The 27424-nt window shown below is 45.5% G+C and overlaps 2 protein-coding genes across 2 annotated transcripts in view; one reads left to right on the forward strand and one right to left on the reverse strand.

Moving 5' to 3' along the window:
- Positions 1-27424, forward strand: part of akap6 (A kinase (PRKA) anchor protein 6) — a 166100-nt gene that overhangs the window by 14196 nt on the left and 124480 nt on the right. Inside the window, exons 3-11 of the mRNA XM_076027444.1 lie at positions 4821-5103; positions 5683-5854; positions 17253-17362; positions 18077-18218; positions 18960-19550; positions 20172-20546; positions 21242-21391; positions 21474-21593; positions 22057-22320. Coding sequence (XP_075883559.1) covers positions 4877-5103; positions 5683-5854; positions 17253-17362; positions 18077-18218; positions 18960-19550; positions 20172-20546; positions 21242-21391; positions 21474-21593; positions 22057-22320 — 2151 coding nt within the window. The 5' untranslated portion in view covers positions 4821-4876. The remainder of the gene's footprint in view (positions 1-4820; positions 5104-5682; positions 5855-17252; positions 17363-18076; positions 18219-18959; positions 19551-20171; positions 20547-21241; positions 21392-21473; positions 21594-22056; positions 22321-27424) is intronic.
- On the reverse strand, positions 1905-3569 carry LOC142888960 (E3 ubiquitin-protein ligase TRIM35-like). Its single transcript, XM_076027465.1, has 2 exons — positions 3113-3569; positions 1905-2904 (listed from the first exon to the last, which is right to left on the reverse strand). Exons 1-2 carry the CDS (start codon positions 3477-3479, stop codon positions 2480-2482), a joined length of 792 nt encoding a protein of 263 aa, XP_075883580.1. The 5' UTR covers positions 3480-3569; the 3' UTR covers positions 1905-2479.

Genomic DNA, 27424 nt, shown 5'->3' on the forward strand with positions numbered 1-27424 from the left:
TCGTAGAGGAAGACATATGTCCAAAAAATCTGAATCACCCCTTCCAGTTGGTTCCACAGAGTTGGGACACACACACACAAAAAAATCTTCCTATCTCATATTGTTCTGCTTGTTATTTCAAGTTCTTTCAAGGACCACAAGAACTCGAAAGAACATCTAGAAATTCTGAAGTTCACCAACATTTCAAACCAGAGTCGAGGTTTAGATTTGGGAGCGATTGCTACCACAGGACATGGATCAACATCCACAGACACAGCAAGTTCTTCAGCCGTCTATGACACAGTTTTCCACTCTTTTTTTATTTAGAGATGGCATTAAAATACAGTGTTGGCTTTCAAACATAATACAGTCTATTTTTGCCACTCACAGTATTTATTTTTTTCTTTTTACAAAAGTGAACGAAACACAATAAATCCGGTGTGTTATTTTAACTCGGTGGGAAAGACGGGTATACAGGTACTACCCAGAAAATTAGAATATCCTGAAAAGGTTGCTGTATTTCTGCAATTCAACTTAAAAGATGAATGTGACATATTATATAAAGGAATGATATGCAAATCAATATATTTCAAGTTTTTATTTCTTTGGATTTTGCTGATCAGGTCTTGCAGCTTAAAAAAAAAACCCTCAAATTCCAAAACTCAGAAAATTAGAATGTTACATAAAGTCAAATCTTTATGAAAATCTTAAAGTTACAACAAGGAACTGCTTGAGATGTCAATTTTGTGTGGAATGGCTCAATGAAATGTGTTGCTTTCATCTTTTCTGTTAAATTGCCAAAATAAAACAGCTTTTACTTGATATTCTAATTGTTCGGGTAGTACCTGTACACATGAGGGAGTGATCGTTCAGGCTCACCAAGCGGTGTTTCTCTCTTTATTTCTAGAGCTATGGTCAGTTGTCACGTGGCTCCGTTGCGTGTGATTAAACTATGGCTATAGTTTGGCATCTCTTGTGTGTGTATTGACACAGCGTCGCTCTCACCTTTGTCCTGAGTTGGTGCTGGCCTAAACTGGGTCACCGCCATTAATCCTGTCAGGCAGGTCTGGACTGGTGTCGGTGCTGCTGCCCCACTGACACACTTTCTCAGATTCATCGCCACACCAGTCAACGCTGGTCAATACCCAGGCGGAGGCAACACACTGGGCACTTTGTGCACATGTGTAATTTCGGACACATTGCGTGACTGCACACTTTTTACTTTGATGGTCAGGAACAGAATCTAGAATTAATAAAGGGGAGAAATGAACATAAACTTAAAGGAATGATTTGGCTCCGCTGCCAAGAGTACAGACAGCGCACCCCTGATGTTACTGTGAGTCACTGCAGTAGTGCAGTAGTGCTGACTCATGGTAGCCGCAGCAGACTGAGAGGTGTTATGACAACTTAAATAACAAAAAAAATGATTTTTCTAGCTGTTAATTGCATTTATTTGCACGTACTGACCTCTGAAACCTCCCCGAACAAACAACTGGATCCATATATTTTTTTAAAAAGAAGACGAATTAAACATTTTATCTGTCTTCAGGCTTTGCATGTGGTGCTGAAAAGGATTTAGAGCAGCGAGGATGAAGGGGAAACACACACACACACACACACACACACACACACACACACACACACACACACACACACACACACACACACAGTGTCTGTGCCGTATCATGCTGTGACAGTCTGAGAGACAGAAGAGACATTGAGTGGAGGGAAACTTTGAGAGGGAGAATTGTCGTCGTGCCTCTGCGCCAGGTCTCCCCCTCCTGTCAAAGAGACTCCGCTGGGTGGTAAAAAATTTGATCGCGCTATGTTTGGATGTCAGGCACATTAAGAGCTGTGTGTCTTTCTCAGTATATTCAAGCCTCTTGTCATCACATTTTTAAAAGACAACAGAAGTTGCAACCGACGTGTCTTTTCATCTCTTTATTATTTTGTCTTTCACATAATTACAATAAAAAAACACAAACATATTCCTTTCTAAAACAGCACACTGCAACAGTGCAAGAGCATTTACACACAATTGAAATTTTGCAATGTCGACCAAGTATTCATTTCTGAAACAGAGTAATTAATACACAAAGTATTTGTTTGTGAAATGGAATAAACTGCAACACTGCCAGAAGATTTACACACATTATAAATGCTGACAAATGATTTATTTCCAAAACAGAGTTCACTGCAGCTGTTCAAGACATTTAACACACATTATAAATGCTGACAAAGTATTTCATGAATACACAAAGTATTCATTTCTAAAACGGAGTGCACTGCAACAGTGCATGTAGATTTACATCAGTTAAGTTAAATAATTATAAATATTGACAAAGCATTTCACGAGCACAAAAAGCAGTCATTCCTTCAGCAAGAATATACTGCAGAAGTTCAAGAAGATTTCCACACAGTATATATGATACATATTGACATATATTTACACAACACGGAACAGAAAACCGGCATTAGCCAATCAGCTTTGGCCTTCGGCTCACATGGTCCCCTGAGACGGCGCCTCTGTGTTGGGCCGCTGTGCAGTCAGCTGGTCCTTCATGCTGTCCAGCACTCTGGAGGGCAGGTTGCTCAGGTGTTGGTCCACGTCTATCAGGCCTCCCGCCAGCAGCTGCGGCAGCTCGGGCAGGTGGGCCGGGACTTTCCTCCCAGCCTTCCGGTAGCCCTGCCAGAAGGGCAGATCCTGCGGCGCCTTCTGGGAAAGACCCTCGATGTCGTCTTTCAGGATCTCCATCAGCCGCTTCATCCTCTGCCGCTTCTTCTCCTTCTCCTCCCTCACGGCGTTGATTCTCGCCAGCCTTTCCCTCTTGAGCATCTTCTTGAGCGCGGCGAAGACGTCCTCGATCCGCCTCTCCGTGACCCTCGCCTGGACCTCGATGTCGGTGGCCACTTCGGCGTAGTTACCTTTGTTTTTGGAGTACATTTTTCTAATTGCTAAACATATGAAATATAACATTTGTAAACATATCGTACCATATGTAGATCTTTTTTCTTCTCCTTTTGCACCCCAACACAAGATCACATACATTGACAACACAGTTAGAGACAGAGGACACGGTTAGCCTACTGCTGCCAGGTCCGGGAATGCGGTAGTTCTGGGGTAGTTGGTTACCTTTGACGTCGCCAAAGAGCTCCAGTTCGTCCTTTAAGTGTGCGTAGATCACCCTCAGGACCTGGCGGTGGGGCCGCGGCGCTGCACCGGGGGTGACCGGCGTCTGCGAGTCCGGCCTGCTGTCCGACTGACACTCCGCCCTCTGCTGGGAAAAAGCCTCGCAGACGCTCTTGAGCGGCATGTTGAGCGGCGGATCCCACTCTGGAGATATGGTCCTGCAGAGCGGACACTCGGGTCTCCGGTTTCGCGACCACCATTCCTGGAGACAGCACTTGCAGAAGCTGTGGCGGCACGTCAGGAAGACGGGCTCCTGGAAGATGTCCCGGCAGACCGAACAGCGGAGGGCCTCCTCCAGTCTTGACCCCATGGTCTCTTTCAAAAGTCTCGAAAAGTCTCTCAAAAGTCACACTGAAGTCGCACCGCAATGGGCAACTTCTCTGTCTGAGAGCCAACTGACTGTCTTGCTCACATTGCCAGACTTAAGAATGCTGCCAGTGGCCCCGCCCTCCCCCTGGAAGTTGTTTTTGTGTCCAAATGATTCAGGTGAAGGGTGAAGCTTGTTTTTTTAAAGCCATTGTTTTCTCATCATGCTCCTGCAGTTCAAGTAGCTCCACCCATTCTTGGCTTCTCATGAAAAAAACAAGTTTCCACATTTTCTCCACCTGAACCTCGTCATTAAAAAAAACAACCATGCTCTCAGCTTAGACAACACATCTTTATCTTCATTCACCGCTAAAAGACATTCAGATTTAATTTTAATGTACTCTGAGTAGAATGACAGAAAAGACACAGGGCTTGATTTTGCGAATGCTGTCAGAAGTGGAAGCAAATTGATAGCGCAGAGCTATTTTCTATAAAGAGTTTATCTGAAAAGGTTTGCTGCTGTTGTTTTATTGTGGTGGTTTGCAGTACTTTCTCAGCACTCTGGTGAATGTGGAGATGAGAAGACGCTTGACGACCCTGGGGTAGCACGGTGAGATTGAAGGAACACATGTTCAATCCCGTGAGGTTGTTAGTGCGCTGTTCATGTTGTTTACTTCACTTTGAATGGCTGGTCAGATCGCAGTACTTCCACATTTTAAAGCAGTGCTTCTCAACGGGGACACACAATTGAATTGAGTCATTTCAATGATTGCTCTACTAGACAAGATAGAATGTGGGCCACTATTTTTTTATTGGCGGGGGTAAATCTGCTGTGCAGTAAGAACCACTGCTTTAAAGGTGTTGTACTGCCAGGCCTTGTAGTCATCGACTGGAGTGAAAATATTCTTTTGCTAACCGTGTTGTTGTTGTTGTTGTTGTTGTTGTTGTGTGCTGTTAGGGAGGATGGGGGGGGAACAGTGAAAAGCTGATCCATCCATCAATATTAAAAATGGCAGTTTGATTCACGCGGGTGCTTTTAAGTGGGGCACTGGAGCGACGACAGATATTAGCCCCAAAGGTCAAAATTGAATTTATTGCCTAATTCTTGTTCTTGTTGATAGAATTTGTCACATTGAATAGATGGAAGATATTTGATCTGCCTCTGGCATTTATGAATCAAGTCGCGCTGTGACTCATTAATGATGCGGGTGCTGACGTGTTTTCCCAGCGTTCTTTTTTACACTGCTTCCTTACGGAACCTGCAGATACTGTTTTACCAAATGTTTTTAATTCGGTAATAAGTGATGACTGAAACACATCGTCTTGGTGTTTTTCCTCTTTCCAGTTGACCTCACTGAGGCTCCTTCGCCAACATTTGGAACGTCCGCCTCCCTCACAACAATGAGCATCGCCGTCCTGTCACCCGTGGCGCCCGAGCCACCGTCTCCAATGATCACCTCTGTGACCCCCGTGACCCCGACCGTGGACCCTGACGCTTCCAACCCCTCTGCCGCCGTCACCTCCGGCCCACTCTGCATGGACCAGTCTCAGGATGGCGGCGTCTCCCCACCCGGCTCCAGCAGGGGGAGCCTCGCTGGCGGAATTCCTCATCGAGAACCTTCAATGAGGTATCGTGACAGTCAGAATTCAGGATGCACCGATACCGATACCAGCATCAGGTATCGGTACTGATACCAGCATCAGGTATCGATAGCGATACCAGTATCAGGTATCGGTACCGATACAGGAGTTGAGTACTCTACTGGTATTTATACGTGCCGATACCACAACACCGATACCATTTGTACATGTATGTATATGAAACATCTGTGAAAAAAAGAAATCAAAATAATCTATAAATCATATGAACTCCAGACCATTTAGTTTATGAAGCGATGGCTGGAGATTGATTAAATCTGTAACTGCTATTATTGGCTGTCATTCAAAATGTTTTCCCACATTGCCAATTTGGATTCCTTGGTTTCGATACCCGTTCTTCGGAACGATACCTTTTTTGATACCAGACGTTTTAGAACCACTTTCAACATAAACTCACTGCTATTACGGCACACAACTTTGATTTTCCATTTTACCAGTGGGTGGAACACTACAGGACAAACTGAAACGCTTGCATTTGACACTCTTGAAGTGACCGTAGCAGAAGTGCGCCGTGCTTCTCATCTGAAGGTCACTTCTCCTCGTTTCAGGCCCAAGAAGCCTCCGCCTCTGCACACCGGAGCCGACTGGAAGGTCGTCCTCCACCTCCCCGAGATTGAGAAGTGGCTGAGAGCGACCAGCGACAGAGTCACGCAGCTCACACACTCTGTGAGCCAGGACAGCGAAAGCAGACACGTGGATGTCCACCTGGTGCAGCTGAAGGTGAGCACAAGTGAACCAAACTCGGCAAGATTTTTAATCCGGGCCTGCCGAACTACAAGAGATGATGTTAGTCGTCGGTCAGTCATCAAACAGCTGCAGTTCATCCATGTTCCCAGTGTTTTCAGAGTCATTTCAATAAAGAGCTGGCATACCCTGGTGGTGCTCGGGGCCCACGGTATATTTTCTCCTCCTATGAGGCGGCTCACCAAAACACTCCATCCATCTGCTGCTGCTCCGCTACCCCACTCTGGCACATTTTAGAGCCCATTGTGGCCCCACCCGTCAAAACCTTTGCCCCTCCCCCCTTTGTGGAGGTATGAAGATCATGTAATGTAAAGAAAGAAAAGCTAGTCATCGTATACAGTTTAATATAAATATTTAATTTTGAGTTTGATATTGACAATTTAGTTTCAATTTTCTTTTCCTTCTTTCTTTCAATCCTGCCATCTGTCAGCTCTAATTTACAGACTCCATTATGAAATACATCATTTCAAAATACTGCAGACATTACGGCTGCCTTTATGACACACACACTATACACCGTGACATGTTTCTATGAGGGGATTGAGCAACAATTAGCAAAATAAGAGTTTCAAAGATGATTTCTTGAATTTCTCCGATGCAACAGCAGTTGCTGCTCTGCCGTCTGAACACCTCACGTGTTCATTTCACACAGATATTTGTTCCACGTGAACTGCTTTGTAGTGATGTTGTGTATGTGACTGCGTTGTTGCCTTTCCTGGATGCTTTCTCTTCTCCCGGCCTTGTTGGTTCTCGGCACAGTAATTGGTATTTCCCATCAGTCCGTCAGTCAGTCCGGGTTGGACCTGAGTCACCCAGTGCCCCGAGCAGATGCACGTGTGCCTGTTGTTTGTTTTTGAGCTATTGTCCACGGTCCAATCAGACATCTGAAGTGCTGGCGGGTGACCTGGCACCGGACTAACCAGTATCAAGTCCACTTCCAGGCTCTCCCTGGTCTCCTTTGTCAGGTGCATTAACTCCAACTGTGACGTGCTTTTCCTCACGTGGCATGCAGACTGGCTCTGTGCCACTTTACAATGTGACGCTGCATGTTTGACGTACTGCATGCGTGTGCGCAGACGTGGACAAAGTTGTTGTTATCCTTCCGTTCAAGACATAAAACAACCCACAATGATTTTCAGGAAGTTCACTGGAGTCCATCTGCCATGAAAAAATATCAATGAAATCAAACATGTTGTTTTTTTTTTTTTAAATATCCAAAGAACAAAGACTGAACAAAGTGAGACCAGTGAATAATGACCTTGAATAATTTTATCTGACTCTAACATCAGCTGCTCTATGATTGTAAGATAAACTGCATAGTTTGCTTTGAAAATCTGTTGTTTGTGCTATTTGTATTTCTATTGATTTGGTCAGATTTATTTAATGTGTATTTAAAAGGCTTAGCAGTCAAAGAGCAATATTCTATTCTAGGCAGCGTTATTTATTTGTAGAGACAATCAAGAAAACAGCTTTCAAGTTAAAATTGAATTATAAAGATAAAATAAAAAAATATGAAAAATGGATTTGCACAGCATTCATTGCATTGCATTCTATTAGTTGCAATAGCAAGTTAATACTCATTGTTTTTGCCCTTTCCTTTCTGACCTAATTACTCTGCGCTTGTTTATTTTGCTTGGTTTGGTTCTTAATCTCAATCAAAGCGTGACCACAGCGTTGAGAAAGGAGGTACAAACACCGCGATGCTTAGTCAGAGAGAAGCGGGACGCTCAACTGACTCGAGGTTTCCAGTAAATGTGCCTGTGGTTCCCTCTAGTGGTGAGCCAGGGCATGACAAGATGCCCCTCCCTGAAAAAGACAACAGAAATAATAATAATAATAATAATAATATTATTAATAATAATAATAATAATAATAATAATAATAATAATAATAATAATAATAATAATAATAATAATAATATAAACCTGCAGACACAACGACTAATGACATTATAGCATATGTACAGTAAATCACTGTATAGTGTATTTGGAATTAACTCAAACTAATTCAAAAATATATCCCAGAATATTATTTGTGACCTGACACCACTCAGACAGAGAAGTGTGCCGTTTGAAACTTAATCACAGTGGTTTCTTCTTTTCCCCGGTGTCTTCACTCTGGCCTCATGTTAAAACCAAAACTATTTGGAGCCATAACAAAGAGCCGGGTGAATGAGTTAATCGATATTAATCGGTATGACAAGCATCGTTTTTTTCTTCTATTTTTTTTCTGTTTAGCTTCGATTGATTCACTTTGAACGGCGACTGCCGCGTCAAAGGAGAAAACGGATAAACCGCGTCTGCGTTTTCCTTTTTGGGTGGCGACCTCCATCTAGCGGCGGACTAGGTGTATTACAACACAGGCGGTCCGTCAAGAGATCTCGGAGATCAGTTTATCCGTTGGAAGAAGTGCACTGTCTTCACACTTGAGAACCATTGCGTCTCACCTATGAACTCCTCCTGCCCACTGAGCCAAATAGCCCTCAATATTTGGTTATTGCTGAATTCTGGAACATACGAATATTGCCCAAAACAAATTGTGGATAGTGTTTTTTGTTTTTGTTTTTTTAGCACATTTCTTCCTATACTTGCATCTTTTTTAAAAGATGCAAGTAGCTTCACATTTAGACAAGGGGCTGCACCTGGCCCAGCAGACCCCATCGCATGAGTTCTAATTGATTTAAATGGTGGTCTGAGATGTGAGCGCAAGATGTCTGCGATGGAGGAATCACACCTGCAGCCTTCTTTCTCCTTCCATCAGCTCTGTCTGCTTTCTTTCTTTCTTTCTTTCTTTCTTTCTTTCTTTCTTTCTTTCTTTTTCTTTCTTTCTTTCATTCTTTCTTTCATTCTTTCTTTTTTCTTTCTTTCATTCTTTCTTTCTTTCTTTTCTTCTTTCTTTCTTCTTTCTTTCTTTGCTCCTTTCTTTCTTTCTTTCTTTCTGTCTTTTTCTTTTTTTATTCCTCCTTTCCTTTTATTCTTCCCGCTGCTTGCGCTCCCCCATCGCCGTCATATTCATAATGCATTTGCCTGCAGGGCCTCCTCTATAACCTGACCTTGCCATAGAAAGACTGTTGGACGTGATTATAGTGATGCCACCACTGAGTGTGAGTGTGTGTGTATGTGTGTGTGTGTGCGTGCGTGCGTGTGTGTGTGTGTGTGTGTACACTCTGGCCTCCCAGCCATTCTTAGCATGTGGCTGCGGGCGTTTTTTGTAACAGCTGCATGGAGAATGTCCTGGGCCGCCGCCACCGCTGCCAACACAAAGTACGTCCACGTGCACGTCGTGCGCACAACATCGCACAAACGTGCTCACAATTGCACTCTCGTGCATAATATGACCAAAAAAAAACAAAACTTTCGACCCCAGAAAAATGTACAATGAGCTTATTGCACATGCGGTGTGAATACACAGCGTATCTTGTGAATCTGCTGGATGATAGACGAGCTCATCCTCTCTTTGTTGTCGCTTTATTGCTTCAAACACGGTGAGCGCGGCAGCGGCCCGCTGACTCCCGGCCGTCGGGGTAAATCTGTCTGCTGATGTCACCGCTGCAGCCATGCTGGGAATGTCGGGGCAGGGCTGCGGTCCACTGGTTCTCAACTGGCGCAGGCTCAGGACACACGTTCTAGTTCCTCATCAGGAAGTGGCCGCCCAAATTGAGCAGCGAGGCTCAGCGGCCGGTTCACCAAGTTCAGCCCACCTCTGCGTTCAAGTTCCAAGTTCAGCCCGGGCCAGTCTAATATGGTCTGGGTCAGGGTCCCAGAGCCACATGTTGAACACCGGCGCTCACTTCAGGAAAACTGGAGCCACCTATTAACCACCACTCGCCCACTTTATCTTGGAAAAACACTGAATAAAGTAAATTTTGCAGAGCTGTCAGTCACACTGCAGTAGTCTTTATGGGATTGTTCAGCATTTTTGCCAGATTTGCCCATTGACTGTGGACTGATGCACTGTGGACAAGTTGTCAATAATAATGTATCATTATTATGCAACATTACGACATACGGAGCAATCAATCGCACACCAGCGCTTGTGGGTGGCAGAGTTGTTTCGATTAGGGTGCGGCTTTGTGGGCAGTTTTAATATATATATATTTCTGGATGAAATGTTGGCCTCTTATTATATTTATTCCCTAGACGTGATAGAAAGTGGACTGGCGTTTTTTATTTTTTTTTATTTTTGTGGAATAAATTTCAGTGCTGTGAATAAATCTTGCGGCCAGTTTGCGTTTAGTTTTGTTTGGGTAGTTTTACAATGAACTGGAATACAATGTTACAATGGTGAAGAGTGACTGACACACACACACACATACACAAAAGCACATATACATATATATGTGCTTTTATATGTATACATATATACATATATACATATACACAAAATAACATATCTCCACATGCCTCCTCCATGTGTTGTAACGAACACGATTAATGCAAATGAGTCAACACATTTATATGAAGTTAATGTTGGTGTTGAGAATCCCCAGTCTGTCAACTTTCTTATTTATTCATTCATCATTATTATTATTTTTGTACATTACATTCCAAAAAAAAAAAAAAAAAAAGACCCAACAAGCGTTTGCATAAAGTGGCCTCCTAGAGGAAGACTGATGTTTTTTTTTTTTGGGGGGGGGGGGGGGGATTCACAGAGGAGAATGAATGAACTGAGGCGGCGCTGCCTTTGAAAGCCGCTCGCTGTAATTGTGTCATTTTGTCGTATTCATGCGCAGATTTCCAGCAGGAAAGAGGAAAGAGATGAAGACAAAGGATAAGTGTCAGTCTTCTGACTGTATCTGCTCTCAGCTTTTGACACATTATTGAACCATGCGCTGTTATTTCACTGATGAAATCCCTCTCCCATCCAGGAAATACTTTTACCGTCGCCATCATCATCAGCATCATCATCATCATCGTCGCTCTTCTCCCTCCTGCTGCCTCACACTGTCGCAACTGCCGGCAATTGCGTCGCAGATGCAATATGTTTGTGCATGTGTGGACGTGTTTTCTCTCTTTGTTTTTTTTTTTTTTTTTACTCCCCAGCGATCAGATTGACACTCGCAACAACATTTCTTCTCCTCTATTCTTTTTTTGTGTTTCAATCTGCTGCTTGTGTGATGTCACTTTCCTCCAGTCTTCCGTGTGTTCAGACCACACGGAAGACTTTTCGGTAGCCGTGTTCATCCGTCAAGGCTCTGCGTCTTTCTTTCATTTGAAGAGATACTAGAAGCTGGTGTTGTAGTCCTGGAGGTTGGTCTTGGTCTTGGTCTCCAGACTGGACGGACAGAGTCGGGGTTTTTGATCCAGACCAGTCAAGACTCAGCCAACACTGTAATAACACGATAATAACAGAAAAGAATCCAGCCTTGTTTTTGCCCTGCCCCCTGATTCCTAGTTCATTTATTGTTTGATTTGACGAAGCAACGTTTTTTTTTTTTTTTTTTTTTTTTAAAGTGGTTCAAAATAGTTGGCAAAGCAGCAACATGTTCAATAAAATTATCAAAAGACACCTTGCTGAAAAGAGATGTTGCTGTTCCATTTAGCAGCAAACTGGAATTTAAAAAAAGATACAAGTCATTTTTTCTGTTTTTGTTGTCATTTTCCTTTGATTATAAAGTCTTGGTCTGGTCTTGGTCTCCAACCGCAAATGTCTTGAGCTGGTCTGGATCTCGATACTCTCTGGTCTTGATCATATCTTGGTCTCGGTTGGTGCTGTCTTGACTGCAACACGACTAGAAACCCAAAAAGTAGAAAGCACAGTGTTTGTTTGTGTGACAGGGATTCAGGAGAGAGGGGAAAGTACCAAAAAGTGACAAGAACGACACCCAGCTACAGTGTGTGTGTGTGAGTGTGTGTGTGTGTGTGTGTGTGTGTGTGAGTATGTGTGTGTGTTCAAGGGGGTGGGTGTAGCTGTTCCTAAAATAGCCTCCAACTGTTCCCCCCCCCCCCCCCCACACACACACACACACACACACACTCCCATGCTAGAAGCAGGTCACCACACTCACAACTCCAACACACACACACACACACACACACGCACACACACAAACACACACTGACACAGCTGGCGTCTCAGTCGGTCACTCCTGACCACATGGCCTGAGCGACCGTGTGTTCAGGGACACAGATGGAAAACCTTTGGCTTTAAAGTTCAGACTTTGATCAAGATCCAAACCTGCGTTGCCTCCTTCAGCTTTGAGAAGATTTTATTATTGCCGGGAACCGTCGTGAGAAAAGGTAAGATTGTGGATTTTCGTTACGTCCAATCCGTGACCTTTCTTTTGAAAAAAAGCAAAGACACCGCAGAGGAACTTTGAGTTCAAACGCAGTAGTAGAGCAGTAGTTTGTAGCAGGAGTTTAGGCTTTATATTGGGGAGTTTTGGGGGCTTTAAAATGAGAAGCCTCACAACAGACCGGATTTCAACCCGCTGTTTGCGATTCCATCTGCAAACACGTGGCCTATATCTCTGTCTCTCTGCATTCACTGCTAAAAAACTTTTTTAAATAACTTTTTTTTTTTTACAAATTGATTTTTATTTCCTTTGAATATGTTGCCAACCAACTGTGGTCAAAGTGACGCCGCTGCGCCATCCATTATCTCTGTCCGTCGGCCTTCCACACCGAGCGGAGTGCATTCTGCACCTGTTTGGAATGAGTTCCAAAAACATGCGTCTTTGTGCTCTGCAGACGCTTCAATAAATAGCAGCAGATCCACGGACGCAAACGCAACGTTTTCTCCGCGTTTCATCGACTTCACTCTTTTTTTTCCATTCCAAGACAACAGAATACAGAGAAGTTACGCACCGGCTTCGACTGAAAAAGAAATGCGAGAGGAAAGTTCTGCACCAACCGTGGCATTGTTTTTACATTTTTTTTTAGTTTCAGAGCCCCCCCTCCCAAAAAAAAAAAAAAATCTTATCTCACTTGGTGAAAGTGTTGCAAACATTTTGACCGTCTGACTGACAGCCTCTCCTCCGCCCCCATGCGGCCCACCTCAGGTGCACACACACACACGTTTTGAGAAGTATTACACAGAATTACAGCTTGATTCCACATGAAATGCGGCTTCGCTTCGGTCTCCCTCCCCACCCCCCCACCCCCTTCGTTTCTCCTGGCGGCCCCTCCGGGGGCGCAGGTTGTTTCAACGTACAGCGGCAGAGTTTAAATTACCCACGCAGAGAGAGAGAGAGGGAGAGAGAGAGAGAGAGTGCTAGCCTTGAGCCCAGCCTCAACCCGGCCGGAAAAAATGATGAAAAAAAAAAAAAAAAAAAAACCCAGGCCAAGTTTTTGAGGAGCTCCTCTCACCACCTCTTTGAAAAAAAAAAAAGGAAAAAAAACTGACTGTAACAAGTGTTTTTCTATCTCTCCGTCGCTGCTCTTTGAAGCCCCCTTCATTTCAATATTCCAAAGGGAGAGGCGGCGCGGGGTGTTTTTGATCTCCAAGGTAAAACACGGCGCGCTGATGGGCCGCCGAGGAGAAGTTGAAGGTTATTGGATCGAATGGGTGCGGATGAGGCCGAGCTGTCGCTGGCGTTTTGGACGCGGCCGCTCTGAAGCCCTTGATGTCGACAGTGATGAGGCCCGAGCCGCGATTGGAGCCGAAGCCCCGCTCGACTTGTTTCAGATTGATTTTAGGCAATTAGAAAACCCTGCTGGACGTGATTGACAGGTCACGTCTTGAACTTACGTGCCTGGGCTGCAGAGAGAAGCGTGTTTGTGCCGTAAAGGTTGCGCCGGCCTTATAGAAACGCCCCCGCCGGGTTATTTTGAAAGTTGAAGAAATGTACAATGGTGCACCCCAGTGGAGCAGGTTTGGTTTGGACAAACTGGGCCAGCGCTGGGCAAACTTTTTTTTTTTTTTGGCGGAGCCACCATGGGTTGTAAAATGTGACAGAGGGGGGTAGCGGAGCAGCAGCAGATGGATGGAGTGGTTTGGTGAGCCACCTCATAGGAGGAAACAATCTATTATGGGATGTGGAGAAAACATGTTGCTTTAATGTCAATTTAAAATGAACACAAAGCAAAGTTGCAACCAAATCAGTGTCTTTGAAGCCCCACCAGGTTGTTTAGCTCTTAGAACCACCCAGAACCATCCAGAACCACCCCTTGACCACCAGGGTGTTTAGCTCTTTATTGAAATGACTCCGAAAACACTGCAAACATGGAGTAAATACAGCTTAGTTACTATTAATATAATGTCTTCAAGTTTGGCGGGCCGGATTAAAAAGCTTAATGGGCCGCATCTGGCCCCTAGACCATAGTTTGCCCGTGTCCGAACTTGGTTGTTGTGAAGTTACACGATTTCGGCAAACGAATCACTTTTGCTCTTTGTCTTATATCCCAAAAATTAGAGAACCTCTCAACTGAAGTGAAGTGAATTACCAATAATGCAGTTCAAAAGTATGGATGCTACAAATAATAATGTTATAATGTGTTATAACTTTCGATGTAGTAAGTGTCCTATTTATTAGTAGTTCGTAGTCGTAGTTGGTAAAGGACTTTAAAGACACAACTTAACTTATTTTCCCGTCATCCATTCATGTTTTACGCCCAAGAGTCTACTCCATGTGATCATTCATGTAATATAGAGATGCACCGATACCACCGAGTACTTAATTAGGTTATTACGCATTATAGAATTACGTCGATATTTTTTGTCACATACATACCTGTACGACTAATATCGCTGTCACGCTATCGGCACATTTTTTTTTTTTTTTCGTATGAGTAAAGTACTCCAGTATCGGTACCGATACCTGATACTGGTATCGGTTTCGGTGCAAAAAAATTCAAGCGCAGAAAATGTCCTTCAGAGGAAATATAGACACATAGATTTTCTCCCCCTCTTCTCTCTCTCTCTCTCGCTCTCGCTCCCCCCCCGCCCCCCCCTCTCTCTCTCTAACACACACACACACACACACACACACACACACACACACCCAGCAGCGCAGCAGGACCTCATTAGCTCCCAGCAGTGGGACTGGACGGAGGATCTTCTAACAAATGACTTGAGATGGGGCGCAGCAGACGTGGTGTTAATTCAGTGGGACAGGCTCTCTGTCGAGCCGGCTGCAAGCCTGAGTGTCTCCGTATTAGCATATTAAAGCTGTTGGTGAATTATTGAAGCATTTGAAGACGCGGGTGACATTTTCACCAGTGTTTTTGGGACAACGCGCCGGCGCTTTGATGATGAAACGGTGTGAGCTCACTGAGGGTCGCAGCGCCGAGAGGCTCGGCGTGCGTCAACGTTGTACATCTCACTGTAAACATTTTGCCGTCACTGAGTTCCTCTGTGTGTTCCTTGTGTCGGCTGCCTGCACTTTTACCTCTCAGGGTGATTTCAATCTCCCGCTGGTCTGTTTTTGATGAGGCCGCGAGTGGGTTGCAGTCGCCGGATAAAAGCGTCGCTGGAAGCGCGCACTTAAAGAACCCGTGTACTGATTGAGAGGGACGAGATTAACAAAGTCTGCGGCGACGGAGGCGCTCGACTGCAGAGATGTCAGTGGACGGAGACGAGAGTTTGTGTCTGGGAGGCAGCCTGAGATAAAGAAGCGTCTCTGAAAGTCTTGTCTTTGCTCATCTGACCATCTCACTTCGCTTATTAGGATTTACTGTAAGCACAAGAAATAATCAAACATAGAGAAGAGAATTAGTCACTGTTACTGTCTTTACATTCAGGTTCTCTTTGTTCTTGAATTATGACAAAAAATACCCTGATTTATCTTAAAAATGAATGAAAGAATAAATTGAAATCAAAAAAAGATGCTTAAAAAAGAGTTGTCTACTTTAATTGCAATCACCATTCCAACTGTGATGCAGTAAAATGTGTAACTTTGTAAAAATGTAAATTTTCTTTCAGGTCAGGTTGCCATTTGCTGTCAAATGAAAAAAGAAAAGTCATCGTTGTCATTGGGTAACTCCTCTTTTCTCACATTGAATAAAATGAGAAAATGTGAGCCTTGTGAGAAGAGGTTGGACGCTCACTCACTCTCTCACTCTCTCACTCTCTCACTCCAGAAGGTCTGACTGGTGGACGCTCACATCATGGTCTCGTTTTCACTGCAGCATAACAATTTAGTGCTGGTGTTTGCTGCTGGATTCATGCTGCTGCTCCCAAACCAAAAATGTTTTGGTCCTGTCAGCATCCTCATTCCCATCTGGGGCTTTTCACACTGGCACCAGAACCAGAACAGTTTTTTTTTTGATAAGCGATGATGTTCAGCAGCTCCAGTCTCGATATCGTCCCCTGTATCATCCTCGACGTCGGCGAAAGGTCCGACCGCCTTCGTCCGCTAGCGCGTTTCCATACGGTGCTTCTCTCGCTCTTACAGTAGTGACACATTTATTCTGGAGCGGGGCTCACCGGGTCACAGCGTCAGCCAAGCTGGCATGAGGCGAGCTGGCAGCGCTGCCGGCGTGTTTGACCTACATTCTCACATTCCGGCCGGTGTTCTCATGGCGGCGGCGGCGGTGGCGGTGGTGGTGTTGTTGTGTTGTTCCCAGCCGGTCGTCAGGAGCAGCGCGGTGACTCAGCGCCAGGAAGCGCCCGGTGCGAGGTACCCGTGTAAGGTTCGGCGTCGGGTCATGTGCCTCTTCAAAGGTCGTCTAATTATAGCCGGAGCTGCAGTTTGAAACGTGAGGGGGGGAATTGAAAATCGCTCCTGAAAGACTCGCTGTTCAACTTTCATGAGCAGGTCTTCTCCACGCATTTATAAGGTGCACAACCAAGCACTTTGTGCACGGCGGAGTAGTGAAGTGGAATTTAATGGTTCAGAACTTCACTGCGTTTAGTTGCAGTGACTGAAACGCTCCCATTGATCATCAAAAATGAATCATCTGCCGGCGCCAAATTCTGATATGTAAGAAAATAAATCTCAGTGTATGCAAGACGATGATTATTATTAGGCAGCATACGTGTGTTAGGATCCACAGACGCTGGCGATCGGCTTTCACGTGATAGAGGCGTGAAGTGAAGACACTCCCCAACTGTAGCGCTGTCGTGCTGCAGAAACAGAAGCTGTTGATATTTTTATTTTGTGGTTTCTTGATGGAGTCGCTCTTGATTTGTCCGTCCTCTCAGTCTGCCTCCTATTCTCAACATCAGTCAGCGGCTCACCAGTACAGTCTGCATAGGGAGTTGATCTCCCTGGCAGACACATGGAACATGCTCATAAGCATTTTATTATTTCTTATGTCCAAACCTGGAACTAATCCCACATGGAAATGACTCACATGGAAAACTGGAGATGTGTGTCACAAGTTCTGCTTTTATTGCCGCAGCGCTGGCATTGTTTTCATCTGCAGGCTGAAGTGGCAGCGGCTGGAGTTTTCTTTTGCTCACCAGTTTCCCAATCTTGCTTCTGCTGCTTCAGGATATCTGCGAGGACATCTCGGACCATGTGGAGCAGATCCACGCCCTCCTGGAGACGGAGTTCTCGCTGAAGCTCTTGTCCTACTCCGTCAACATTATAGTTGACATCAGGTTCGTCTCGTTCCAATACTACACAGTGCGAGGTGGCTTGAAAATGTGGAACGCAGTGCAATGATTCATTCATCTCAGAAGTGAAGCAGCATAAAGCTTTTCTCTGTTTTCTTCTATATGAGATGCATTGTTATCATTACTACAAAACATTGTGACCTTATGCTGTACATAAGAAAATGGAGAAAAGTATCGATAACACAGAAGGTAAAATGAACTTTCATGCTATAACATTGGATACGTTGAAAAATACCCACAGAAGGAGGTTTAAAGGTGATGATCTAAAAAGCAAAGTAGGAGGATAAAATCAGACTATTATCACAACAAAGACTGAAGGCCAGTGACTTCATCTCCCCTGAGATGGTGTAAAAAGAAGCACCTGCTAAAGGTTTAGAGCAAAATACCAACAGTGCATGATATTAAGGTTCTTTAAAACTCAAAGCACTAACTCCAAAAATACAAATCACAGTGCTCCATTTCTTTTGCTCTTTTAATTCATCTTTTTGGCATCGTAATGTTTCTACCCCTCCAAGGCTGAGAAGCACGGTCTCATATTGCTGGAAAGCTTCTAAAATCTACAAATCCACTCTTGAGTGAACCTGGTCCTCGGTCGCAGTCTATATCCTCCCCATATGACTCACCCATGGTGTCTCTTTGCCTGATCTGTCACTGGGAACTAAGTGCAGATGTGTGTGTGTGTGTGTGTGTGTGTGTCAGGACGGTGCAGCTGTTGTGGCACCAGCTCCGAGTCTCCGTCCTGGTGCTGAAGGAGCGCCTGCTTCAGAGCCTGCAGGACTCCAACGGGAATTTCACACGGCAGACCGATATCCTGCAGGCCTTCGCCGAGGACCAGCATGAGGTAGGAAAACAGCATTTATCACACAGACGCCTCCACTGCTAAATTAACTTTATCCTGCTCAAACACTGCTCGAGCCGAGCCGCTGCGCGTCCGTGACGGTCGACCGCCTCCGCCAGCCGAGACCAAGCAGACAGGTCGGTGTTGGACATCACAGGACGCTGAGTGTCTGCTGCGTTGGATAGGGACAGAGATTATTAGCGTTGTAACCTTGATTATAGCTTGGCTGGTGCTACAGTATGTTGCTGCTGGAAAGTAAAGTCAACGTATGCAAGAGATCCCACATCAAACTCAATATTGTGTGAATTATATGTAGTATATTTTTTTGTTAGATTTTAATATTTTTGCATGATGTTTGATTTGCATTAATGCAGAAAACTGAGCGCGTCACGTCTCACTTGCATGCTTCAAAGTGAGTTACAGGCTGTAATTAATCACATGCAGGATGCAGCGTGCATTTGAAGTTTGCCTGGGGAATTTGTGCAGGTGAGGAAGCTGTGGCCGGCCGTCAAAGCATTGAAACGTAGGGTGGATAGACTGCGTAAGGAGTGATAGCCCGAGTCGGTCTTTCTGGGTCATCACTTTGTTTTTTATTCAACATCGTTCGTTTCTGGTCTGGATTTATTTGCTGTTAGCTGGGAGTTGCTTCTTTAGATAAGTCAGTAATTAACGGTCCAGTTCCATTCTGCCAGCTGTGGTTCAGTCAAGAGTGGACTGAACTTCCTGGTCTTTCCTGGTCTGCAGACTCGCCTGGACGCCCTCACCGAGGTGGACGACTGCGGCAAACTGACCATCCGCTGCAGTCAGGACTACTTCTCCTTGGACTGCGGCATCACCGCCTTCGAGCTGAGCGACTACAGCCCGGGCGAGGAACCCGAGAGCCGGGCAGCCGAGGACGGCGGCCAGGAGCCGGACCGAACCCCGCGGTCCAATCAGGAGGCCGGACCGGAAGAGAGTCGGCCGGCCTGCGTTTCAAACCAGGAGTTCCAGGACAGTTTACCAGAGCAAACTGCTCCCGCTGACCCGGAAAACCTCTCTCCACGCCCAAGCCAGAATGAAAGCACCAAGCGCCCCCTGCAGGGCGTGAGCCACAGCAGCGCCGAGGCGTCGCCCACGCAGCCGTCGCTGCCCAAGAAAGCAGCTCTGTTCTGGGACGGAGGCAGCAGAGAGGAGGGGAAGGTGCGCCAGGTGAACCTTCTCTCCGGACTGCAGCACCAGGCCGAGTTGAGCCGCAGCACCCCTTCGCTCATGGATCCTCCGGACCGAACCAAGTTCTGGCTGGAGCTCGACTCGGTTTATCCAGAACACGTCTCGCAGTCGTGTGAGAGTCTGCAGGTTGGTCGCCCCCCCCCTCATCCTCAGTTCCCCTCAAATCTGGTAGGAGGTCAAATAATAATAATAATAATGATGATAGATTTTATTTATAACGCACTTTACATTTGTGGGCAAGTCTCAAAGTGCACAGTACAATTAAAAAAAATGATAATGATAATCACAATAAACTCGAACAACATATAACATGAACAAACAGTCAACAGATGAAATCAGCCAGGAGAAGATTTGCAAAACAGGAAGGTGAGTCGTCCTTGTCGGAGTTCAACTGTCACTCAAACTGCATCTTATAAATAGAATCATTCACTGAGATTGGATAAACACCTTGAGCAGCACCAGCTCAGTTTCAAGGTGGTCCAAAACATAAAACAACTCGAGTCGTTTAATAAATTTCAACGTGAACTTCAGCCTCAATGTTTCAGTATTTCACACTGCGCTGCTGTTATCTACCTTGCTTGGTGAAGTTCTCTCACCCCTGCACCTTTTCAACGTGACCTTGAGCAACATGTTGCCTAGGTATCTGGACCTGTTTGTGTCGGGCCAAGCCGTCCTTCCTCCCTGTAGTTTGAACCGACTGAAAGGAAAGCATCATTTTAAACTGCAGTCCTGTCTCTCAACAAACAGGACGTGAGTGGAAAAAACCTCTTCAGGAACCACGGGAACTTGCGGCGAGGCGGGACGTCCAGGGGAGCGGCGCCGCCCGAACGGAGGAGCTTCTCCGCGGCACCGGCGGCGCCGGCGGTGGCGGCGGCGACGACCTGCAGCCCCCCGCCGCCTCTCCAGGAGGCCGTCCATCAGAGCGAAGCGGCCGGACGCACGGACGATCGGATGCAGACTGAAGCACACGCACACAGCGAGGGCGACTCGGACTCCTCGCTGCCGTCCCCCATGAGGGAGCAGTACCTCTCCTCGGACATGGAGGCGTCGGGAGAGGAGTCGGACCCCCGACCGGCTCTCGGCAAGGCGGCCGTCTGGATCGTGAAGCGGCAGGGCCACAAGGTCAGGGTTTGATTTCCTGTTTGTGAGGAGCTTGAGGAGTTTGAGGAGCTGAACTTTGTTTCTGGCGCTGCAGCCGTCTTTTTCATTGTTATTATTGCAATGCAAAAAAAACACCCAGCTGCTGGCTGCTTGCAGAGCTCCTGGTATGACTGCTGCAGCTATGATACAGCTGGATGGAGATAGATGGATAGATAGATACATGGATAGATAGACAGATAGATAGACAGATAGATAGACAGATAGATAGATGGATAGATGGATAAAGTATTTTATTTATCCCAAAGGAAATTCAGATTCTCAGCTGCGCAGTCATCAGCAGTCAGTCCATTAAAAGTGCATATAGAGTAAAATAATAATTACAACGAAGAAATGAAGGAATAATTAAGATGAATATTTTTATGTAGGTGCAAAAAGTTTTTAGTTTAAATTGTCGATGGGATGAATTTAAATAGAACTAAGTATGGAGAGAGCTGGATAGCAGGCTAATTTAATTGCTAATTGCTTATTTAGATATAGTATATATATTTAAAGAACATATGCAGTGCAGTGGAATAAGTACTTTAATAACACAGTTACTCACAATTTCAGTCATTTAATTTTTAGATTATGCTAACACGATTTGTTAAAAAAAACGTGAAATTGACATGTGAAATCTTTAAATCTATTATTTTCTGGTCTTTGTCGTCTCTCCTCAGCCCCTGCCAGGGTCCCAGGTTACTTCCCAGGCCGGCCTGCAGGGGCAGCACTGGTACGGCTCAGAGGAGTTCCTGGCTCTGCCTGCTCAGCTGCGGAAGACAGAGATGCTGGCTTTGAAACTGGAGAGCCTGGCTCACTCCATCCCGCTGGTTGGTTATTCAAACGCCCAGGAAATGATGCATATATTATATTAGTGTTGCCGCCAACCACAGGGTTTTCTTTCACCAGCAGAGACCTGGTAGCTGCTGTTCTACCCAGGAGGCTTTGCAGGACGTGGATGACTGGGACTTGACGGAGCTGAATCCAGACTGGGACATCGAGGAAGGTGACACATCCTCGCCTCTTCCACAGGTATGACTGCACTCTCATCTCTTTTTGCTTTTAAAGGTGCAATGTGCGGCTTGTAGGCCACCGTAGTTCGCTGGCAAGCTTGGGAGAAAGATGGTGAGCGAATGGGTGCTGCAATCTAAAGTCTGACCACTAGATGGCAGAATTTGACAAACTGTACCTTAAGTAGATCACTGGCAAGCTGGGGAGAGGGAGGATACAGAATCCCTAAGGAAACTTAAGTGAAAGAGAGCATATATACAGTATATATATATATATCTATATATATGTATATATATATAGATATATATATATATATCTATATATATATATATATAGGAATATCTGTTGAGATGCAATCTAAAATGCAACCACTTGATGTCGCTGTTTCTCCTTCAAAATCTCCAAATATTACACACTCGACCTTTTATCGCTGAGAATTTCAGTCCAGGATTCATTCTCTTCCGCTTCTTCCGTCCTCCTCCAGCTGCCGTACAAACGGAACCTGGCCAGTCGCTTTAGCTCCGCCTCCTCCAGCGACGTGGCGCCCTCCCTGGACGAGAGCATCGACTCGGGCCCCCTGAGCGACCTGCAGTCCGAAGAGGACGAGGGCCGAAGGTCGGCCGACCGACGGCTGCACCCGGCGACGGCTCCCCCGGTGGACGGCAGAGGAGGTTCAACCCTGGTGCTCCAGCTGCTGGAGGACATGAAGAGCCAGGATGGAGATCCTGACGCCTGGGAGAAGATAGAGGTGGGCAAACTGTTTCTCAATCAAAGGTCCAGTGTGTCAGATTTTCTAAGGTATATTTAAGAATCAGAATATATTCTTATATAGATGTGAGAACTGTTCTAAGGGTAGAAAAATGTGGTAATGTACTGCAATTAAACACTTATTAATGTATTTATTGGCAGTATGTTAGGATTTTACCAATATATAAAAAAAAAAAATCACAAATCAAGGCAAATTGTACACACTGGACCTCTCGGCTTGAAATATTCTTTCTCTGTCAAGGATGTGAGAACTTGTTCCGATCAAACGCGTGTCCTCCGTCGCACCAAACAGCCACGTTCAGCTGCGGCGGCGCTACACACACACACGTCTCCCTCCGCCGAGGCTCAAAGGCGGCCGCCCTCACTTTTGCTCTTGACAACAAGCCAAAAACGGAAATCACCGCAACACCGTCGCCTCCGCCGCCGCCTTGGTGATGGATTGGAAGGCTGGTATTGGATCGTCCCGTGGCCCCCGTTAATTCATCACCTCACTTTCTAAAGGTCACGTTTGATTGGCAGACAGATTATTGATGAGGCCGGCCTGTGAACTAATCAGTCATATCTGTCATATTGAATATGGCGAAATGTCAATAGCTCTGGGGATTCGTCCTTCCCGCCGCCGCCCCGTTTAATTAGCGCCATAAAGACGCTCCGCCGCCTCCTCTTAATATTTTTTATTGTTTCATCTCATTCGCGTTTGTTTCACTCTCTGGCCTTTATCGCCTCGCTCCTCTAATTCTGAGGGCCTTCCGCTCGTCCAGTAACATTTTACTTTGCCGCTGTAATGTCTCCATTTCACCTCGGGGATCAGTAAAGTGGCCCGCACGTCTGTCTTATCTGCTGTGAGGCGGGTCAGCGGCGCCTCTGACACAACCAGACGGCCGTAATAGGATTATCATGGAGGATCAATCTGTGAATAAAGGGGAAGAAGTGGGAGGGGGGGGGGGCGTCCTTGGACGGAGGGACCAGCGACCCTGAAGGTCGGGGTTTGGATCCCCTCATCAAACTGCACGGTTATATTCCCAAATTCAAATCAAATTGGCCCCCCATTATTTTTTTTTTTTGAATAAATGGGAATATGAGTGATGAGCTGTCACTGCTGTCTGTCTCCTGGTCCGTCTGGCTGTCTCCTCAGAAAAACACTGGAATCTTTCTGCAACTGAGAAGATTTGAGCTCTTTTGACAATAAAGACCAGCAAGTTTAAAATGTAAACCATTTTGGGAAATATCACACAAAACAACAGGCTATCTATATGTATATATATATACATATATGTATAGGAATATATCAGTATAAAGTTAGATGTATGTATGTATGTATATATATATATATATATATATATATATATATATATATATATATATATATATATATATATATATATATACATATATATATATATATATATATACATATATATATATATATATATACATATATATATATATATACATATATATATTTATATATCTACATATATTGATTTTCAATGTCTTCATCGCCGTCTAATTTGCTGACCGGTTCCGCTTCTCCTCTAACTTCCCCATTAATCTTTTACTTACACTTTGGACCGTGTCCTAGTAAAATGTGGAGACGTGATTAAACAGCATAAGCATTTTACGACGCCCATCAGATTTTAGTTCCTCGACAGGCTTGAACATTTCTCCTTGTCTTCCCCCCCCCCCCCTCTTGACAATTTAATGTCACGAAGGTGCGACGTGATCGACTGCACCGAGAAACAGCAGCACGTTTGGCTGGTCTCTGTGTACTGGATGCAACTGCGTAAATACTCTCACAGCTCAGGTTTGCTTCACCAGACCCAGGTAGAGCAGAACCTTCAAAATCCAAAGTCTTAGTGAGAGTTTATCAGTGTGTTGAAGAAGAAGAAGAAGAAGAAGGTGAAGAAGAAGAAGAAGAAGAAGAAGAAGAAGAAGACCTTTATTGATTCCACAGTGGGGAAATTTACATAATTTGTATATGTATATATATATATACATACATACATACATACATATATAGGCACAACATAATATATAAAATCAGGTATTTGATCTAAAATCATGAACAGAAAAAAACAAAATGAATAATCATGAATAATAATTTCTGTACATTTTTTTCTTTTAATCAGTTAAACTGAAAGAATCGAAATGAGAGAAATAAAAACTCTTCACTTTGAGCCGAACAGAAGCATCACGGTCGGCCGCGTCACGCGACTCACCTTGCGTCGCTCGCACGCACGCACTCACACACTCCTCATTCCTCTCTGCTCCTGGGTAATTAGCTGATTAGCTGCTTAATTAGCAGCATGTAATCACGGCGATGGATGAGCTGCCTAATTGAGGAAGTGAAGAGAGGAAAAGTAGAGTGCCGGCGTGGAGGATGACATTCTGCCGCTCCGCAGAGACGTCTTGACTGAGGAGGAGGTGAGAATGAAATGAAATGGAAAAAAAAAGAAAAGAAAAATCCTCCGTTCTGGGAGGAGGAGGAGGAGGAGGAGCCGTGGTTGGACGGCTGGCGCCAAGGTGCATCAGATCCACCAGCGGCGCGGAATCTAATCCGTCAAGGATTCTGTCTGCTGGTGAAAAACAAAAGAAAAAGCAGCAGATTTGATCAAACTGAATGAGAAAACTTTATTCATCCCCAGGGTGAAATGACACAAAGAGGGACTGAGGTAAAATGTGGTCATTTATAATAATCTAATTTTTTTTTTTATCATTTGGACCTGCAGCCAAATTTCTATTTCCTGCATCTACATTTGCACAAGTTTCACAAGTTTATCTCAGTTCATTCCCAGCACTGCACTGTTTTTCCAGACACTGTCGCCTGCTTTCCCTGTTTAAATGAATCACAGTCACTCTCCACCAGGGGCAGCGATCACATTGTGTGTTCAATTACCGAAAAAAAAAAAAGAATCCATGTGTTAAGTTTGACCGGTGCTAAACAAGAAAGGGGGAGAAAACAACCTTTATTCCAACCTGCTGGGTAACACTGAGTGTGTTATTCCAGGAATGTAGGCATGTGTTTATGGAACATTGCTCAGCCTCGGTCCTTTTTCTCCTGCTCAATAGATAAAGAGCCCCTGTGGCGTCACACAAATAAATAATGCTGCTGACTTCATTGTGTCAGTTGTAGCGGTCGGTTTCTTGGAAACTTCCAGATGTTGCGCCGCCGCCGCCTCCTTCCTGGTGCTGAAACGCACACAATAGAAACGGCGGCAGCGTTTCAAACCTCGTACGAGACAAAAAAAAATAAAGGGATAAAAAACACGAAGCTGATACTTTATTTAAGGATGCGGAACGACCTTGGCGCCAATGTCGTTCCGAGTTTTATCTTCCTCCCTCCTTAGACCTTGATGTCTTTTCCCGCTTCTTCGTCTTTTACTTTCACCGGTGGATGAATATTTGATTCCGGACTTTCTTTCCCTGCTTTGACCGTCTGGACGCTCGACCTTGACCCCCCTACTCCCCCCCCCCCTGACCCCCCACCACCACCACCACCACCACCCAACCGTCATTTGTAATGTCGGCGGCCGCACGCACGCACGTAATTTACATCCGCCTGGCGTAACGCTCGCGGCGTGTTCCTTGAAAGTTTATGAGGCCGACGGCGCCGCATATACACACACGCCGCCTAACCGCGGAACTTCCCTTAATTGCGCTGTGTGGGACGGAGCTCCTGAAGAGCAGCGCCGGAATTTCCTGGGAGCCGAGAAAAAAAAACAAAAACACAAAACCATAAAAAAAAAAAACAAAGGCCGGTGCGGCCGCAGGTTAGTTAGCATGTAGCGTGTAGCAGCGCCTGGCGTAATCACGTTGTGTGTGTGTGTGTGTGTGTGTGTGTTGTCTGGGGGCCCCGGCGTTCCTCAGTGTGAGGCCGTCTGCTGCGGCGGCGGCACGTCGGCCCGACTCGGAGCAGTGGGAGACAGACAGACAGCAGAACTCGGATCAACACTCGTCTGATTGGCCTGGCGGGGGGGCGGCGGCGGACGCCCACCGACTGCAGAGAGGGGGATGAGAAAATAAGAGGTGGAGGAGAAGCAGGAGGAGGAGGGAGCGTGTTGTTCTCGCCCTTTGTGTTTCTGTAGATAAAAAAACAGCCTCGGAAGAAAGTGGGAGAGCTTGAATCGGAACCAAGGTGGTGGCGGTGTGTGTGTGTGTGTGTGTGTGTGTGTGGGGGGGGGGGGGGGGGGGGGCTTGGTTTCCAAAACCTTGAAAGCCGGCGGAACTCTTCCCGTCTCGGCGTCCTTTCAGATTTCCAGTCGGAAAGCTCCACTCGTCCGTCTTGGAAAACTCCCGTCTGGAGCGTTTGGACCAGATGTGCCTGTTGTATTCCCGCTGCATCCTCAGCACAGATGTTCTGATCCACCTGAAGGAGTGAAGCCACACTTTAGGCTCCTTTGGCTTTGACGTTCGCTTTCACTTTAACGCAAAAGCAACGTTCGCGAGTGTCTTCCGGTCGCGCCTCTACGTCGTGAACGCCAATCACCGGCGACTTTAGATCTTGACACGTGTGTGCCAAAGGATTTTTGGCTTGCATATCGCAGATGTAGTTTCTTGGATATGGTCATTTGGCACCGGAAGGTGGATGGTTTTCCGATATTCGCCACGATCGGAGCACTTCGGTCTGTGCCACAAATGTATTGAACATCAAACGGTTACGCAAAGAATCACTTCCTGGAAAATCTTCCAGACTGTAGCCAATACTCAGCTGTAGCCGCTCCCACGTTTTCAATCGAAAAATAATTTGAATGAATTTATAATCAAAACTTTTCCTGCCCCCCCACGCCCCCACCCCCCCCTTGAGTTCTTTCATTTGGCCTCGGCCGTTTCCAGCGTTTGGCGTGACGCGTTCACGGAGTGGCGCTCTAATTCCTGCTGTCAATAATGAACTCCCAGACCGCACCAATTTTTTCGCGGGCCCGCGCGCAGAAAATTCATCACTTCACATTTTCTTCACCTTCACCAGGTGCCGTGGAATTACTAGAGCTGTCAGCCATCCCAGGCGGACAGCAACACATTCCTTACTTAGCCTCAAGCTGTTGATTAGCATCCAGCTAAGTGCTAGAATCATATTACGGTTAGCG

Source organism: Nelusetta ayraudi, unplaced genomic scaffold (genome assembly GCF_046127955.1).
Source record: "Nelusetta ayraudi isolate G7.1 ecotype Tasmania unplaced genomic scaffold, CSIRO-AGI_Nayr_v1 ptg000021l, whole genome shotgun sequence".
NCBI classification, from domain to species: Eukaryota; Metazoa; Chordata; class Actinopteri; order Tetraodontiformes; family Monacanthidae; genus Nelusetta; species Nelusetta ayraudi.